Genomic DNA, 18837 nt, shown 5'->3' on the forward strand with positions numbered 1-18837 from the left:
TAAAAATAATTTTTTTGTATAAAATAAACGGTTGGCTTTTCAAAAGTCACAAAATCCATTTTTTTTTATTATGACTTTTAACCTAAAAATTTGACTTTTACTCTTAAAACTAATACAAACACATTTAAAAAAAAAATCTTTTTGAAAAAATCACCGGTCAAAAAGTTTTTTATAAAAATGACTTTTAACCTTAAAAATAATCCCCCCCAAGATGAACATAGTTTTACTTCAAGTTGATTGGTATTCAAAATGGTGTACTTTTCAAAGTTAAAAGATGACGAGGACACATATAAGCGTGGACAAATTGCAAAAATGATCTCTGTGGTTGGCAAATTTATGTACTTTTGGTCCAAAACGAAATGTTGGTGCACCACTGGTCCAATTTTGAATACCTTATGTGATTTTGGTCCCCATAATTGACATTTTTGTGTGGTTTTGGTCCACACCCAACTTAAAAAGACAGATATGCCATTATATTTCTTTCATTAATTTCTTATTATTAAAAGAAAAAAATAACACCTACCCCACCCCTCCTACTCACCTTTACCCCCCCCCCCCCCCTCTCTTTCTCTCTCTCCAAAGAGCGTGGTTGTTGGGTACTTCCCTTTCAAGTATTTCTCTTAAAAACCCAAACCACCATACGCCCCTCCCATTTGCTTCCTTCTGGCATTCAATCGATCACCGACACAGAGAACCCTTCCTTTGTTCTTCTTTATCTTCATCAATTGTATAGCTCCACCATCGATTTCCTGAGAAAAAACGGCTGCTGCTTCAACCCTAATCACATTCCAAGATTCGTAGGTATCCACATTGGCGCCACCTTGATACAACCAGGGATCGGGGAGTTTGTCTCCAACGAAGATGGTGGCGGTGATTTTGGGGGTGGTGGAGTATCTTATGATATGATGTGATGTAACAGGTAGGCGAGGCAGAGGTTTTGTCTTTTGATGTGGATGGGAGAGATGGAGGAAGAACAGGGTAGAGAATGAGGTTTTAGATGAGAAATATGTTGAAGAATTCAGTCTACAAAACCCCTTTTGTTTTCTTCAAATGGGTTCATTGCCTACTGTGCCCTCAATTTGTTGGGTTTCAAAATGAAAAATATGTTATGCTGGTTATAAAATCAAAATCCCAGGAATGCAATGATTGTATTTTGCTAGATTTCAAAATCAATTTTGATTTCTTCCATAAATATGTGTTTTGTTGGTTTTAAAATTGAAATCCCAGCAACTCAACATTCAGTTTAATTGACTATGGTTTGCTTTTTTGTTCTCACTGATTGAATTAGGGACGAGTTCAACATCCAATTTCTTTTGTTTCACCTAAATGCCGACAGAAAGAGGATAAAAGATTATCGGTTAGTTCTTGCCGGAGCTGCAACTTCTCAAAAAACAAGACGTGCCTCCTTCATCTATAGCCTTCTGTATAGAGATGGGGAAGGAGAGATGGATCCACCACCAATGGAGTCTATTTAATCAACGTGTGTGAAATTCCGATGAAGTCTTTCAACACCGGTGGTGGTGGTGGTGGTGTTGATTGGTTTTTGTGGGTGTTGTGTTAGGGGAGAAGAAGCAAATGAATTAACTAATAAAGGGGTTGACTTGTTATCAACTTTGACCAGTTTAAGCTTGAGCAAAAATGGGTTTTCTGGTGATTTACCAGATCTACAAGATTTGCAAACAGTTTTATCATTTTGTATCTGAATAACAACTCGTTTTCGTCGAATCCCAGTCAAATACAGTCAACTCAACCACCTTCAAGAACTCGATCTTTTTATTGTGTGTGTGTTTCTTTTGTTAAGAGAGAAATTACAAATGAAATATAAATGAAAAATATTAATTAAATTAATTTATGTATTTCTAGAATTAAAGAAAATGAAAAATATAAATTGTAAGGGCGTAACTGTCTTTTTAAGTGTGTAGGGACCAAAAACAATAAAAAGATCCAAAATTGGACCAGTAGTGTACCAATGTATCGTTTTGAAACAAAACTGCAGAAATTTGCCAACCACAAAAACATTTTTACAATTTTGTCTATAAGCATCATTCCATTAAAAAGTTATAAGGTTACATATAAGGATCATGTATCAAGCGAGAGTACGACAAAACGATTCAATACATATGAGCCTTAAAAGGTGATGTAACAAGTAACTTTTGCATAATGTGAAAGTACCCGTAGATAAAGAAAGTATTTATTATTTCATATTTAGTGAACATATCATGCATCCACTAAGTATTAACTTACAATAGTATGCATACACATTTAATGTTCGAATTTCGAATAAAGGCATAACATGTTATAAGGGTAAAGAAAAAGTATGAGAAGATTGAGTTTATTATAAGTTGTGACATTATATTTTTATAAATCACAAAATCAAGGTTCTAAAATGATGGTAGGACAAGAATCACTTGGAATATTTGTTGTGTTTAAATCCTATTAGAGATTCAACACCTTGAGCACCCACTATTGAGACAAATAGATTAGAATAAAACTTATATTCAAAACTAATGTTGTATCAATTCTAAAATAATTTTAAGTAAAACTTATCATATTTATTTTGAGAAAAAAAAATAACAAGAAAGAATAATTTCAAATTAAAATGTGAAGTGTCATAGTGGAGAATCGCCAAATTTCCACTTTCACTTTTAACCTAGATACATTTGAATTCAACTTTCTTAGAACATAAGAGAAAAAATTGCATAAAGCGTAAAAAGACCAATGTTCAGCCAAATTGTTTTGGTAAAGTTGCTTTTAGCCTATTTAATACGAAATTAAATGTAAATATGAAAAGGATTAGTTAAATTCTTAATTTAAACAAGAATCAAAGTTATCATTGCAATCAACCTTTTTTAAGAAGAATATGTTGTTACCAAAATATAACAGAAATATACAAAAGAACAGAAAAATGTCTTCGTATTGGTGGGACATATTTTAAATACATTGTCTTTAAAATAAATTGATTTGCAACTGGGATTGTTGTTGAGTGTCTTTAAACAAATTTGTCAACAACCAGATTTTTGTTTCTTAGGATACAATTTGAAGAGATTTTTTAAGATCACCCGAACATATATTAAGCAGGAGTTTGCATAGATTACAACAAGAAAAAGAAATATGCTTAGAAACAAATTCATCCCCTCGAGGTAAAAAAAAGTCCGTATTGTAAGTTTTAGAAAACTTAGAAACGTTTTTTTTTCTCTTCTCTCACTTATGTTAAATCTGTTTTCGATATGTCATTACATAATCAAAATAAAAGTAATACTTCTTCCGCGATGACGTAAACCTTAAAGTGGCTTCGAGAGCTCTCAAAGTTCCTTAGAAAGTCTTAGGAGAAATGAGCAAAATTACATTGACCAACTCATGTGTTGATAATATACCCTAATTGTAAATTTCATGATTATTTTGTAATTTGATAAAAAATATAGTTAATTTGTTAAATATCATATAATGTTATTATGTGATTATCCGTTAATTCAATGATCCAGAACCAATTTGGCATTCATGATAAAGAACCAATTTGGCATTCATGATAAACCCGTATTTAATATTAACAAAAGATCAATAAATTTCAACATTGCAATTAAAGAAACTAAGATACTTCACATATAAAACGGTCGAAGAATATAGTTGCTTTTGGAAAAAGTTCATTCACCATCTTCTCTAGGGGTGAGTAAAACCGAACCCGAGAAACCAAAAACCAATAAAAATCGATAAAACCGAAACCGAGAAATTCAAACTGAACCCAAACTGTCGGGTTTGGGTTTAAATTTTTAAAAACCAAAAAATGGGTTTTGGATTCGGTTTTAGTACCTCAAACCGACCCAACCCATTGGGTTTGAAACCGTCCCAACCCAATATTATTACATGTTTTTCAATGATATTCAATAAGTTGACTTTCTATGTTAAAGGTAACGCACGTTCAAATGCAAAAGAAGGTGGATTTTGGTACTAAATTACACCAAATATATGGTTTGTGGTGTTGTTTTAGTGAAACCGAAATTATTACTTGTTGTTTGCTACTTGTTCTTGTTTCTAAAATCTTGTTAAACTTGGTTGTTGTAAACTTTAGCGACATACTTTTGATGTTGTGTTGATGTTGCAATGGTTTTTTTAGTTTCTTTAATCTAGGTTGCTAAATTTGTTTCATTTTTAAATTATAAAGATTTGCTGAAAATGGGTTACAACCCAAAACCCATGGGTTTAACTCAAACCCATAAACATATGAGTTAAACCCAAAAACCAATGAAACCGACCCAAGAATCCAAAAACCGAAACCAACCAAAAACCGAACCCAACGGGTTCTAAAACCCAGAAACCGAAATACATGGGTTGGGTTCGGTTTTACCCCAAAACCGACCCAACCCGGCTCATGCTCACCCCTAGTCTCTACATTCTAGCAAGAGGTCAGATTTTTGCATTCTATGAATGGTTTTAATTAATATGTCCTAATCTCCTATTATTTATGTGAAGTTTGAGGTAAATTTTATGCAAATGTCGGTTGGATGTTGTAAAACGAGTAGGAAACAATATCTTCGTATATGGGTGGTTGATAAATTGAACCAGTTTACTTCAGTAATAGAATTTCTTATAGGGCTTATTAATTCAAAATCCACTCAAATGTATGAAATAATTGAGGGACTACAGTCCTTACATTTTGCTCCTAAAATTTAACGGAACGTTAAATATTATATTACATGTCATTTTTTGTGAAGGAAAATCCAAATGATGGATCTTTTTGTTTAGTTTCTTTGAACCATTGCAACTTTTAGGAAATTTCACATTTTCTTCATCTTAACATTGAAAGATGCAGAAAAACCTTGTTCACGAAAATAAGATTTTGAATTGTTGCCTATATCTCTTAAAGCTCGACGAGGTCATGGGAAGAGTTAGCCTATATGCATCAAAGTCTCAAAGACGTATTCGAGGCTAATATTCTTTAAGGATATCAATTTCATCACGTTCTTGTTTTAATATTTTTCTTTCGTTTCTGTTTTTTGTACACCAGTCATTGAGTTCCGAATCAATTTACCTCCAATATTTGAATTTTATTATTTATATATATATATATATATATATATATATATATATATATATATATATATATATATATATATATATATATATATATATATATAATGTTGAATATGTTTCATTTTATTTGACATATCTTTACTTCTTTATGTATATTTTATGGTTTGGAGATATCATTATGAGCCCATGATGGTGATGCACTCAATTTTTGGATATTGCAAAACCAAATCAAAGAGCAGGTGAATGAAAATGGAAGCAAAATAAATAGAGTTACAAAAAAGCTACCTCAATTTGTTCACATCAAGTATGCTTCGCATGCAAGTTCTTGTGGTTTTGTATATTGATAAAGTCAAATGTAAAATTATATATATATATATATATATATATATATATATATATATATATATATATATATATATATATATATATATAAATAAAATAAGTTAGAATACTTGAACCTTGTTCTATATAGGTTTAAGTTATTCTATTCTAACTAATTATTATGCATATATCATATGCTATGAGAATTAATAAGAGAATTAGTTGTTTAGCAATACGAATACGTTCAATCTTACATAACTATTATCATTAACACACATTATCACTAATTAAATCGTCAATAAGGTTATTATACACTTATTATTATTATTCTCATTTCTGTCAGAATCTTTATTGGATCGTATTCTGTCAGAATAAAAATGAGTGAAAACGATGTGTGAGAAAAAAAATAAATAATAATTAGCGAGAATGCATGAAAATGACGATATTTTTGTAAGGTTGAACGTATTCGCATTGCTAAACAACTTATTCTCTTAGTAATTCTCATAGCATACGATATCCCCACAATAATTAGTGATAATACTTAAACCTAGTTCTCTCTCTCTCTCTCTCTCTCTCTCTCTATATATATATATATATATATATATATATATATATATATATATATATATATATATATATATAAGGTTCAATTGAGAAAAACTAAGGTTGAGAAAACGAGAATAAATATGGGTTACTCATTTCGAATCTGTCGTTTAAACGCTCTAGCATACTGGACTACAAAATCGATAATATTCATATATGAATAAATGCATTCAAATGTGAATACGTATATTTATATATAAATAAATATATACTCAAGGTTGTAGAACTCGCTACTCGGTGCCTGCTCGGCCAACAGCCGAGTAGCGAGTACTCGGGAGTACTCGGGGAGTATTCGGATTCGGTAATTGATGTAGAAATATTTTTAGAAAAATTATATATGTCAAAATCATAAGTTAAAATCATAATTTGATTGAAATATATAACAAAATTAGATACATGTGTGTTAAATAATAAAGCATTAAGTGTATTATACATATTAATCTTGAAATTCTTTATTTTTTTCTTTTTTTGATGACAATTTTGACCCTTTGACCGCTTTTAACCGAGTAGTTCGAGTTTGACTTTGTTGACTGAGTAGTCCCGAGTAAGACCGAGTAGGCCCGAGTTAGAGAGATTTTGACCGAGGTTGACCGATTTTTTACCGAGTTTGACTTAATCCGAGTTCACATAACTCGTCTCGGTGGAGGGCTGAGTAAGCCGAGTTTTGCAACATTGTATATACTTATTCATGTATGAATAAATATATTCATATATGAATAAGTATGTGTCTGTTCATAAGTGATTTTTCATATATAAATTTGGCAGTTAGTGGCGGAGATGATAGCGGTGGCAGGGGTAGCGATGGTGGTGATAGTGACGGTGTCGTTGTGATTAGGGGTTGGGGTTGCAGTAGTGGTAGAGATGGTGATGGTAGAGGTGGAGAAGGTAGCTGTGGTGGTGGTTGGTAGCAAAGGTGATGGATTGCACATGATATTCAACATTGAGATTGCAATTGGACCTGGACAATTCCTCTTTTCATCACACATTTGTTGTCTTACCTATGGTTTGTCCAATTAATTTCAAAAAATTTTATTTTGATGTGATCATCATAATCAAGTTCATGTTCTAAATTGAATCATTTGTGTGTCAATTTTTGAGGGAATGATTCAAATTCTGGGTATTCCAAGAGCAAGCTAGGCAAGAACGATTTGAGATCGTTAAATACCCCATGGCATGTAAACTATAAGATAGAGGATTTATATGTGTACACATTCAAAAGATGAAGTCGTACATAGATAGCTTGGGAAATCTTGGTGTCGGGTTGCCAAAGGAGTTGACCATTGACATGGTATTGAACTCACTTTCTATTTCGTATCAGCACTTCATTTTGAACTATAATATGAACAATATCAATAAGACCTTGATGGAGATACATGTCATCATTAAGACTGTTCAAGCAAGCATAAAGAAAGTTCTTGGCTCCAACCCTACCGTTCCTATCTTGTCCATTGATCATGGTACTTCTAAAAGGAAAAGGGTTTCTCATCCCAATGGAAAGAGAAAGAGGTCCTCCATTTCCTCCTATAGAGCATCTCAAAAGGAGGCTAATCAATATTGGCATGATAATTGTTGTTATACAAAAATTCTGCTAACGGAATATACGTATCCTAACTCCCACCAAAGTCTGAAACACACGCCCGAAGCATATCCTCTAATTTCTGAATCGTCCGCTCGCTCTGACCATCGGTCTGAAGATGGAATGTTGTGTTGAAATAGAGACGAGTACCTAAGTCGTCATGGAACCTTTTCCAAAACCTTAAAGTAAACTGGACATCTCTTTCTAAAACCATCGAAACCGGCACTCCACGACGTGCCACAACCTCCCTGATATAAACCTCATCCAATTTCTCTGCAGAAATACTCTCCTGAATTGGAATAAAATGTGCGCTCTTGGTCAAACGATCCATGATGACCCAAATCGAATCCACTCCACGCACAGTCCGGGGTAACTTCGTGATGAAATCCATGGTAATATCCTCCTATTTCCATATGAGAATCTTCAACGGTTACATCTTGTCGTAAGGTCACTGATGCTCGACCTAGACTTTCCTACAATTCAAGCACCGCTCCACATACCAAGCCACATCCTGCTTCATGCAGGGTCACCAATAATCAGGGTGAAGATCTATATACATCTTTGTCGCCCTAGGATGAATGTAGAACCTAGACTTGTGCGCCTCCTCCATCAGAACCCGACGCACACCGCTCTAATATGAAACCCAAACCCGAAGATGAAGAGTCAACAACCCACGATTATCATAATTGAAGGAAGCCACCTGACCCACAATATGCTCACTCTTCTGGTGCTCTTTCTTCATAGCCTCGACCTGAGCCTCACGAATCTGCTCCAAAAGTGGAGTAATCACGGTCATTCTCAAACATATATCCCTGATCGTAGCCGCGACCGCCTTGCGGTTGAGAGCATTGGCTACCACATTGGCCTTCCCTGGGTGATAAAGGATCTCACAATCATAATCCTTCACCACACCCAACCACTGGCATTGCCTCATGTTCAGATTTGGCTGATCCATCAGATAACTCAGGCTCTTGTGATCAGTGTAAATAGTACAACAGACCCCATAGAGGTAATGCCACCATTTCTTGAGGGCGAAAACCACATCCCCCAGCTCCAAATCATGCATCAGATAATTCGCCTCATGAGGCTTCAATTGCCTCGAAGCATAAGCGATCACGCGACCCCTCTACATCAACATTGCTCCCAAACTCGTGATTGACGCATCACAATACACCACAAAATCCTCAACACCATCTGGGAGGGTCAAAATCGGTGCCTCACACAACCGTTGTCTCAAGGTCTCAAAAGTTGCATGCTGCTTAGACCCCCAGCAAAATGTAACCATTTCCTTTGTCAACCGGTTCAAAGGAACAACTATCTTAGAGAAATCTAGGATAGACCTCCGATAATAACCTGCTAGACCAAGGAAACTCCTAATCTCATATGAAGACCTTGGAACCTCCCACTGCATCATGGCCTCAACCTTGGTAAGATCGACCATAATACCATTCTGGTTGACAAGGTGCCCCAGAAACTACACCTCGCGCAACCAAAACTCATACTTGGAGAACTTTGTGAAAAGTATCTCCCTCCTCAAAATCTCCAATACTTCCCTTAAGTGCTCCTCGCGTTGCTCCTAAGTCTTGGAAAAGACCAAGATATCATCAATAAATACAATCACGGACAGATCCAACATTGTCATGCATATGTGGTTCATGAGATCCATCAATAAACACAAATACGGCCCACTATGAGCTCTCTCTCTCTCTCTCTCTCTCCCTGAACCAATAACTCTCCCCCACTTGGGGTTCAAATATGAAGTAACTGCTGCTCACTTCTTATAGGGTTATCCATCCCTCGTCCGAATTGTCCCTCGAAGAAAAAAGTATCACAGACTGTCTATTGGAAAATTTTGTCAAGTGGACAGATCCTGAAGAAGTGACGCTAGATATGGTGGGGATAAGCTCCCATTGGAATAAATTAGGGAAAAAGCCAGTGGAAACCCTAGCCAGACGGGAAGTTACTTTGTTGGAGCGATTGCACCGTAAACGCCTATTGAGCTATACTTTGGTCACGGAGGAGGTGACCATACCCAATTCTACTTCTCGGTTGGAATCTATCTTGGATTTTGTTGCTAATCCTTCTAGTCTGGAGGCTGTTGTGCCTGTGATGCCTTCCCCTACCAAGAAAATTATGAAGATGGAGCACGAAAATAGGAAACCATCGTCTTCTTCAACCAGGGTGGCACCAAGGAATTTTTCCTCTAAGAGGAAAGTTGGGGTAAATAAAATCCTTCCCTTGGAAGGAGTGATGAATTATTTTGACAATGTGATCAACTTATCTCCTCCAAAACAAAAAAGAACCACTCGCGATGGTGACGCGAAAGGTCGTGGTCTAACGGTCTTAAGTAGTCAACCTTCATTTGGGTATGCAAATCCAACCTCTTCCTTAGACCGCCTTCAACATTACTCTTCACGAGTGCCCGATTATTGTTGATCCTGAATTAAAACATGCTGAAGAAACTCTCCCTTTGTCAAAATTTGAAACTCCATGGTCTGAGATTCCTCCCCATCCAACTTCAGAATTCCCAACTCCTGGTGAGTCCCTAGAACCACCGTCAAAAGATCAACCTTCATCTACTTTGTTTGTTGTTTCTACCTTTAAGCAAAAACTCTTTGCAACTAGGTTTGGGTGTTTTCGAGCGACAAATGTTGAGTCTACGATTGTGACAGTAGATCCCTTTTTTGTGGCTCAGGTGCTCCAGGTAGTTCGAAATTCTTGATACCTCCATGTTATCGACATACAAATATCGTGTGTGCCTGTTGTTGGAACCTCCTCTGCTGAATAAAGTTATTACAACCTTTTTTTGGCATAGCTCTTCAAAGCTTCCTATACTCCGAGGGGGTAAACTTGCTAACAAATATCGGGCAGATCCATCCAAAGTTCCCGCGAAGTATAAACTCCACAATTTTGGGTCCATTGGAATCATCTTGATGACCCATTGAAAATTTGAGACATAGTCATCTAGATCTCATGTTCCATCATTTGGAGTCACTCTTGGTCTTTTCAGTCCTTTTGGAATGGGTGTTTCCATGATATCACCCATAAAGGGTGAATGAAAATTCAAGTTTTTAAAGGCTTGGTTGTATTGCTTTGCCTCTACTACTTCTGAAGACATTTCCCGGTTTTTACGAGAGTTCTTCTTCACTTTTTAGAGCATGAAGGTTCAGAGCTTACTTCCCTCTTGCTTCCTTCCTCCTTGCTTAGTTTCTTCTCATTATTCTTGTCTCTTATATTTGTCTCGTCTGAGTCTCTCGTTTAACCGGTGTGAATGGATACCAAGTCCCATTCTTTCTTTTTCTAGGTCTTTTGTTCATTTCTTTCAATTTTTCGCCTTCTCATGGCTCTAAATATTTTGAAGGCTTTGAACTCCTCCATCTCCAATTCTTCCGCTTCCAAATTCTTTTGGCTTATTTCCCCTCATTCTCCTCCTAGGCCTTCCAACATCACATTCTTGTTTTTTTATCACCGTTGCAATCTGTGGCGTTTTTACAGATCCTTCGAGATATTGCATTCTCGGGATGAGACTTGCATCGACAAATGGGTTTTCTTCGTTGGCTGTTTGTCGCGGAGTCCTACGGATGGCACCACTTGTTGCGCTCCTGGGTTCACCTTCAATTGATTATTTAAGTTATCGATTCCTTTACAGTCAATAAACCTGGAGACAACAAACAACCCGTGAGTCGATTTAGCGGGAGGTGATCCCAGGATAACGCTTCGATGATAAAGTCAATGATAACCTTAAGAAAAATATGTTGTGAGTCATATTGATCTTAATGATATGTGTATGTGTGATTACGTACCTTGTAAAGTTGTTTTGGTTACTTATTTATTGTCGATATTAGGAGGCGGTGACCTCTTTATGTACCGAGCAGGTTTACCATCTTGTCGCATTAATGGTCATATACCTGAATGTATACTTTTGTGCACTTACTAGTCATTTTACAGTTGTTTCTTACTAGTTAAATGATCCATCAGTCACACATCGTAGTACAGACTGTATCTCTTTGATTTCCAATGTCCTTTGACACCGTTATGACAACACTTTGTACTTTAGTCGTTATTTTTTTGTGGTTCACTACACATACTTGGTTCGGTATACATATATGGTTCGCTATATACACCTGGTTCGGTATATATATCTGGTTCGATATATACAGTTGGTTTGGTATAGTGATGATATATATGCAGTTTCAGGCTCTATTATTTGTTGAGTTTTTTTCATAAAAACTAAAAGCTAAAAGTTCCAAAAAGAAAACTTTTAAAAGCTTGATACCGAACACAACCAAAGGCTTCGTAATAGCATCATTTATTTGTCATTATTACTATAAAACAATATAAATCAACATAATTCTTCCTTGATTGTTTATTAACCTAACAGAAATTTATAAATTTCATAAAATCAAATAAATACAAACTTGATATATGCATGTCAATATGAAACAATAAGAGTTTTCTTAAAATTTTTGATAAAGAAAGTATATTTTAAAACTGATAATTTATATGTATGTAAGATCAAATCACATACGTGTAATAAAAACCAATAAAGATAAGTTTGCACTTCTTTGTAACCTCACATGGATGTTGAAAATTTGTTTGTCCAATACATTTTGAGATAGGGGAAACTAGACAAGATGTTTTCCTTCACAATAAAGAAACGTTTTTTCAGCTCTACAAATCTCTTCGCTCTCCTTTATGTCCCTTTTCATTTCCTTTTATTTGATTTTCATTACCTGTTAATACTATTGGTTTTGTATAGAAAAAAAAAATCATTATTTGTATAAAAAGGGTTAAAATCATATCCAAATGAATAGTTTTTTTTAATTGATAATTCATTTGGTTTATGATCAGCCTTTGAGGCTAAATTAACATGTGCTCATTTTGTCAAATATATATGCTTAAAGTTTAAATTATATAAACGTCAGTAAATAAGCTCGATAAAAATATTTCCTTGTCAATAGATGAGTGAAATGAATATTTTATATAACATTATTGTTGAATGTAGACCATCACAATCTTGGGATATGATTTGGGAGTTGTATTTTTCCTATAATAAATACACATAAATATATTTAAAAAAAATTATATAAATGGACAGGCATGGGGAGGATAAGGGATAGTAGCCACTTGACAAATATAGCAAAGGAATTTTACACTTTTTGTTTTGCTCAAACCTCAAAATCATATGTTCAAATTAAATTTATTTCAATGTTTTTTTCATTAGTTCAAGTATTATCACATGAATTTGAAACAATCATTTTTTTTGTTGATTTATCAAATAAAAGTTTAACTGAGTAAAGATAATCTTGAATTAAATGTCAACAAATTATTTCAAATTTATAGTATTCTAAAGTCTAAACAGTAAAACAGTATTTTATTATATTTCTTATTTTCTTGATAAGATTAATATTTGATAAATGTAGTATTGTTTTGTGTTGTAAAAGTTATAATCGTAAAGGGACCTTTTGGTCATTTAAAATTACAGAAAAAAACAAATAAACTTTACTTAAAGATCATTTCTTCCTCGAAATTAATAAGTGCGAACAAGAGAAGTTATTGAGCGTTATTTTGATTCTATCATCCACCCTTACCTAACGGCACCATGTTACTTTTTGCCAAATTGGAAAATAATTTGTATTTACAAAATTTGAAAAGAAACAATGAACTTTTTTGTCAAGGATCGCATCCCATTGAACCTTTTTTTTTTTTTTTTGAATTTATAATTTGTTTTTAACTCTATGAAAATTTTTATAGGACTTGAATATACAATCTTGGTTCTATTTGAGGTAATGGGATATTGATATTACTAACATAGTTTTAAAGAGTATTAGTTTTATAATTTGCAAACATCTTTCAACCCATTCTCACATTATATGGTCAGTTTCCTTTCATTTCATCTTTCTCATACCACAACATATAGAACTTATCTTTTTAATTTGTCCAGCCCATTTAATTTTTCTATTTTAGAATAAATACAAGCTAATTAAAATCATACAAAATTAATTAACAAAAATATTAAAAACATGCAAAACCAGTTCACAAACTAATTAAAAAAACATACACAAACTATTTTGGTACAAGTCTTATACATGATTTACAAGTAACCAAAACTTGAAAGAGAGAAAGAAAAAGAGGTTATATAAACAACTATCATACACTCTAGTGGTACCTTATAGTTGGCCACTATCATCTAAGGGGGTGTTTGGCTTAATTTTTCATAGCCTAAAAGTCCTTTTTGGAAAAATTACAAAAAATTAGGATTTCCTGACTTTTCCGAAAAGTTTTTTTTCCTTGTATAAAAACTCCTAAAGTACCTTTTAAAACTAGTTTTCTCAAACATCTTTTGCTTTTTTTCTTTTCCAAAAATGACTTTTAACCTGTGAAAAACTAAGCCAAACACCCCCTAAGTATAATTTTTTGTTTTTTTAATTTAACCTTATTAGTTCCTTATCTTTCCGTTTTGAAATTATTATAAGGTTATCGTCCAGTGAAAAGAATTTTCAAAAAAATGATCAATTTTTTTACCTTTTATGCAAATTAATTGTTGTTGCTTATCCTTTTCCTGGTTTTGTAATTTATTTTGTAAATAAACGTATAATATTATTTATATAAAAGAAACTATATATATATATATATATATATATATATATATATATATATATATATATCATTTTTGTAAACCAAATGGTAAGCTGGTAATTAGTAAAAAAATACCAAAATGAATTGGAAAAAAGGATATGAATCTAAGTTTAAACTTTAAACCAAAAAAATTCCAAATATGTTAAGAGGTTTTTTTTTTATGAAATTAAGTCTATATTATACAATATACACCCAACTAATTTTTGCTATTTTTATAATAAAACGAAAAGTTTCAATAGTCAATAGTTAGTAGGTTCAGTATACAAAACTTGTTCTGTAATAATCTAAATTACTTTGAAAACACGTACTTTGGATGGTTCTTACTTCTTACCTCATAAGTAGCTATAATATATTTGATTTATCTGTTACGTAATAATAATATTTTACTTTCTTTCATCCAAAATACGAATAATTAGTAATAACTTTAGTATTTGTCATATAATCACACAGAAAAAAAAAATGCAAGGATTTGTAATCCAAATCCCAAGAAGATTCTCCTACTCCCCCATTACCCGTATTTTTTTTTCTTCCATAAGTACCCCCTTAACATTCTTCATCCTCTTCACGCTTTACAACTTCCTATCTTCATCACTCTGTTTCTTCTTCAAAAATGGAGTTCAGTCGTGTTTACTGCTTTTTAATGTTAACTGCATTCTTCACAACCGTCGTCAATGCTCGTATCCCCGGAGTTTACACCGGAGGCCAGTGGGAATCCGCTCACGCCACCTTCTACGGTGGTAGTGACGCATCTGGCACCATGGGTAAGTTCCCCGCTCCCGATTCCCAATTACAAAATTAGTTCAGAAGAAACAAAGCAGTTGAATCTTGAATTGCAAGAAAACCCTTTTAACATTTTTCATTTTTCAGGTGGAGCATGTGGGTATGGGAATTTATACAGTCAAGGGTACGGCGTGAACACGGCGGCGCTAAGCACGGCGCTGTTCAACAATGGGTTCAGATGCGGCGCTTGTTTTGAGATAAAGTGTACGAACGACCCTCAATGGTGTCACCCCGGCAGCCCTTCAATTTTCATCACCGCCACCAATTTCTGCCCTCCTAACTTCGCTCAACCCAGTGACAATGGTGGATGGTGTAACCCACCTCGCCCTCATTTCGATCTCGCCATGCCCATGTTCCTCAAAATTGCAGAGTATCGTGCCGGAATTGTCCCCGTTAACTACCGCCGGTGAGTCAATATTTAACTTCATCACTCCCATTCCCATAGGTGTACAGATTGTCAAATTTGTTGTAAGACTGGTAACGATGTTCTTTTTAGGGTGGCGTGCCGGAAACAAGGTGGGATAAGGTTCACCATTAATGGATTCCGGTACTTCAACTTGATTTTGATCAGCAACGTCGCCGGTGCCGGAGATATCACGATGGCATGGGTTAAAGGTTCGAACACCGATTGGATGAGTCTAAGCAGAAATTGGGGTCAAAATTGGCAATCAAACGCTCAGCTGATTGGACAATCGCTTTCTTTTAGGGTTAGAAGCAGTGATGGTCGATCTTCAGCCTCCATGAACATAGTACCTTCGAACTGGCAATTTGGGCAAACTTTTACCGGGAAGAATTTCCGGGTTTGAAATTGGATTCGGGTTTGGATTGGCGGGTCAAATTTGTCCATTTTTAGTTTTATTTTTAAGAAATAGTATTATTTTGGGGGGAAAATACGAGAGTGCTTTTTGTTGACTTTTTGACTATGAAGAAGTGCTTTTATGATCCTTTGTATTTTGTAATGAAGCTGAAGTGGCTATGCCTAATTCTAGGGGCCCGCAGCTTTAATTTTCTTTTACTATAAAATATAAATCTTATAAATTTTATGTTCATTTTATATCTTATCATTCTCATGTGTGTGAAAGAGAAACGAACAATTCAAATAAAAAAAGACATGAGAAGAGCATAACAAGACATGTTATATAAATCTTATAAATTTTATGTTCATTTTACACTACAAACTAAATTTGACTAGTCACACATGCGATTGTTTTTAATTCTTAATATTATTTTGCAAAACGATATAAATGTAAATCAAAGTAGCTTTAAACACTGATCTGTAATTCTGTTGAACCCACTTGACATGTTATATTTATTTAATTTTATCAATTTGTATAAAAATGTAGCATGTAGCGAAGATAATATAAAATAAAAGCAATGAATAAGGGGTTCCATCACCATGCATTGCAATCTACACAGATGTCAACATGGTCTCACTCACAGAGTCACATGGATAATGTAATAAATCATTGTGTTGTACAAATAATGCAACACTGAACCACTCAGAAAAATATAAGGTAAACGCCAAGAAATATCCACTCTTCAGGGATTCGATCCTCTGTTTTTCAATTTTCATCCACTCATCAAATCTTTTATCTCTGTCTTCACAATCACCACAATTTGACCAAATCATAATTTCAAAAAAAAAAAAAAAAAAAAAAAAAAAAAAAAAAATCTTTTACAAACACCCAATATTTCATATATTAAGTCAAAAGTCTTTGAAGTTATATTACCATACAACAATTTAAATGTATAATAACAAAGAGTGAGTTTGTTAAGAAGTCAATTTGGGCGTTGACCATCTCTCCTACGTTTAAGTGACTTACTTGCTTTTAATTGGTGGACTAAGCAATCAATAACTTCTTTAAGACTAGCTTTTCTATTTTCCTTGAAGTTCCAAAGCTCTGATACAACATATCTCCCACTTGAATTATATTCATTTAATTCCAACAACGCCTTCACTACAGCATTGCATACTTCCTCACCCCATTGACTTTTTAACTCTCTCAAATGGCTATCATCTTCATCTATTATTTCCTAAATTTTGAACAAGATATTAGTTAGTTGTGTATGTGTATTTGTATTAACCTAGGAAGTTGAAAAACATAGAATAATGTGAAAGAAAAATACCTGTAATTTTCCATCTTTTACAGCTTGTTTGAAAGGATGCCAATTTGGAGTATTCACCTTATCTTGCCACAATGAACTTAACTCAACTGATCTCATTTCCCAATCTTGACTAGAATATCTCTGCAAACACACATCTTGAAAAGGTTTCTGAGCAACTTCTCCCATTCTTTTTAAGCCAATTATAGAAGTTCCCTCCAAAACTTGGGGCAAAACCTACATGAAAAAACTAGGAAATGTTTCATATTTCATCTACCAAAAAAAGGATCTACAAACCATAAAGAAAACTTACATTTATCAGTTCCTTTCGAGCAGCTTGTAGCTCGTTGTTACTCATGTGTTCTCTAAGTATCAAAGTTTGGTTTAAAATGTCCATATCATGTAATTCTTCCTCTTTTTCAGCCAGTTTTTCCCTTAAGTCGTTGATAAGGACACTCATACCATATTCACTGTCTAAGGGGTTTTGAGCTATCTGTAAGATATTGGTTATTAGATACAAATACCATAAGGTCAATTTAGCTTTATTATGACTTTTCAAATAGAGGAAATTTGTACCTTTTCCTTCTCTTTGTAAAAGCTTTTGCGTTCAATCTCAAGTTGTGACTCTCTTTTGTCCAGTTCATTAGCTCTTAGTTCAAGTTCTTTTCGTTGATATGCTACTTCCTCTTTCAGCTTTTCGCTTTCTTGAAAAAGTACATGCATTTTGCTCAATTGGCATTCCAATTCAGTCTTCAATTTGGTATTTTGTGATCCAAGCACCTGCATCTTTCTCATTTCTATAGTGCTACACCAACTGTGTTAGAAACAGGAAGTATCTACATTGTGCAATATACGGGTGTTCAGAAATTATATCATCTAAACTAAAAATTAGAACAAGAAAATTGTTCTTTTCACTTTAGGGTATATCCGTGAACTTCGATTTCATAGCTGGAACCTATAATTGGGGTAAATTCGGTTCAAAATTGAGAGATTATCTTCAAGGAAGGGAATTACCATATGCATTGGTTCCCAATTTGGTGAAAACAGCTAACTAACTACCCATACATTGACCTAAAAAAACCCTCCGAAAAATACGAGGTCTTCCGTTTAAAATTGACTTCATCGGTTTCGCGGAAAGGGTGCTAAAAAAAGTTCGATAATGTAAAAATGATTAGAATGTAAATACCTTCAGAAAACGAATGGTTCATGCGATCTTTCTCCGCGATCATGGAATGAAGGCGGGAAGATATCTCTTCGGAATGGCGCTCCATTTCCCATAGCCTTTGATTCTTCATGTCCACTTCTCTCGCTAGACCCACAGCCAAACTACGTGCCTTTCGCAGCTCCGAAACCAATTTACCTTCCGCCATTTTTCCCGATGACTGTCGTCAACAAGAGAGACGAGTCATGTCTGAATTCTGAAGGGGTCTTATCATCTTTTGTCTTAACATAATGTGGGCAATATGAGCCCTTCTGGTTTTCAATTTTCTCGCTTTGGCCCCTATCGTTGTTGAAAAGTTGAAGTTATACAATCGTATTAATTTTTGTACGATTAAACTTTTTGAACAATTGTACATTTGTATTAACTTCATTGTGACATAATTAAAAATAATTTACTAAGTGACACAATGCAATGAAGAATTTTAGTTATTAGCCCAATAGTTAAAACGTCTTTCACTTGATCGATATTCCATTTGACTCATTGTTTGTTTTATTAACTTATTAACTTGATATATTTTTTTAAACAGTAAAATCTTCTTATTCTATTAAAAAAAATAGTTATTAGT

General features: G+C 34.1%; 2 protein-coding genes across 4 annotated transcripts; one reads left to right on the plus strand and one right to left on the minus strand.

The window, feature by feature from the left end:
• The first annotated feature begins 14718 nt into the window (after positions 1–14718).
• Positions 14719–15996, plus strand: LOC145065794 (expansin-A6-like). Its single transcript, XM_079012877.1, has 3 exons — positions 14719–14928; positions 15035–15353; positions 15444–15996. Exons 1-3 carry the CDS (start codon positions 14778–14780, stop codon positions 15751–15753), a joined length of 780 nt encoding a protein of 259 aa, XP_078869003.1. The 5' UTR covers positions 14719–14777; the 3' UTR covers positions 15754–15996.
• A 624-nt stretch (positions 15997–16620) lies between these two features.
• LOC145065793 (factor of DNA methylation 2-like) lies at positions 16621–18472 on the minus strand. 3 transcript variants are annotated; one of them, XM_079012874.1, is made up of 5 exons: positions 18237–18472; positions 17627–17847; positions 17364–17543; positions 17075–17287; positions 16621–16981 (listed from the first exon to the last, which is right to left on the minus strand). In XM_079012874.1, exons 1-5 carry the CDS (start codon positions 18418–18420, stop codon positions 16727–16729), a joined length of 1053 nt encoding a protein of 350 aa, XP_078869000.1. In that variant the 5' UTR covers positions 18421–18472; the 3' UTR covers positions 16621–16726. The 3 variants fall into 3 exon arrangements, with proteins under 3 accessions (XP_078869000.1, XP_078869001.1, XP_078869002.1); XM_079012875.1 differs by having other exon boundaries at positions 17627–17855; positions 18237–18370; XM_079012876.1 differs by having other exon boundaries at positions 17627–17886; positions 18237–18357.
• Positions 18473–18837: the final 365 nt, after the last annotated feature.

The sequence above is a fragment of the Lactuca serriola genome, chromosome 8 (genome assembly GCF_051521515.1).
Source record: "Lactuca serriola cultivar US96UC23 chromosome 8, Lser_US96UC23_V15, whole genome shotgun sequence".
NCBI lineage: Eukaryota > Viridiplantae > Streptophyta > Magnoliopsida > Asterales > Asteraceae > Lactuca > Lactuca serriola.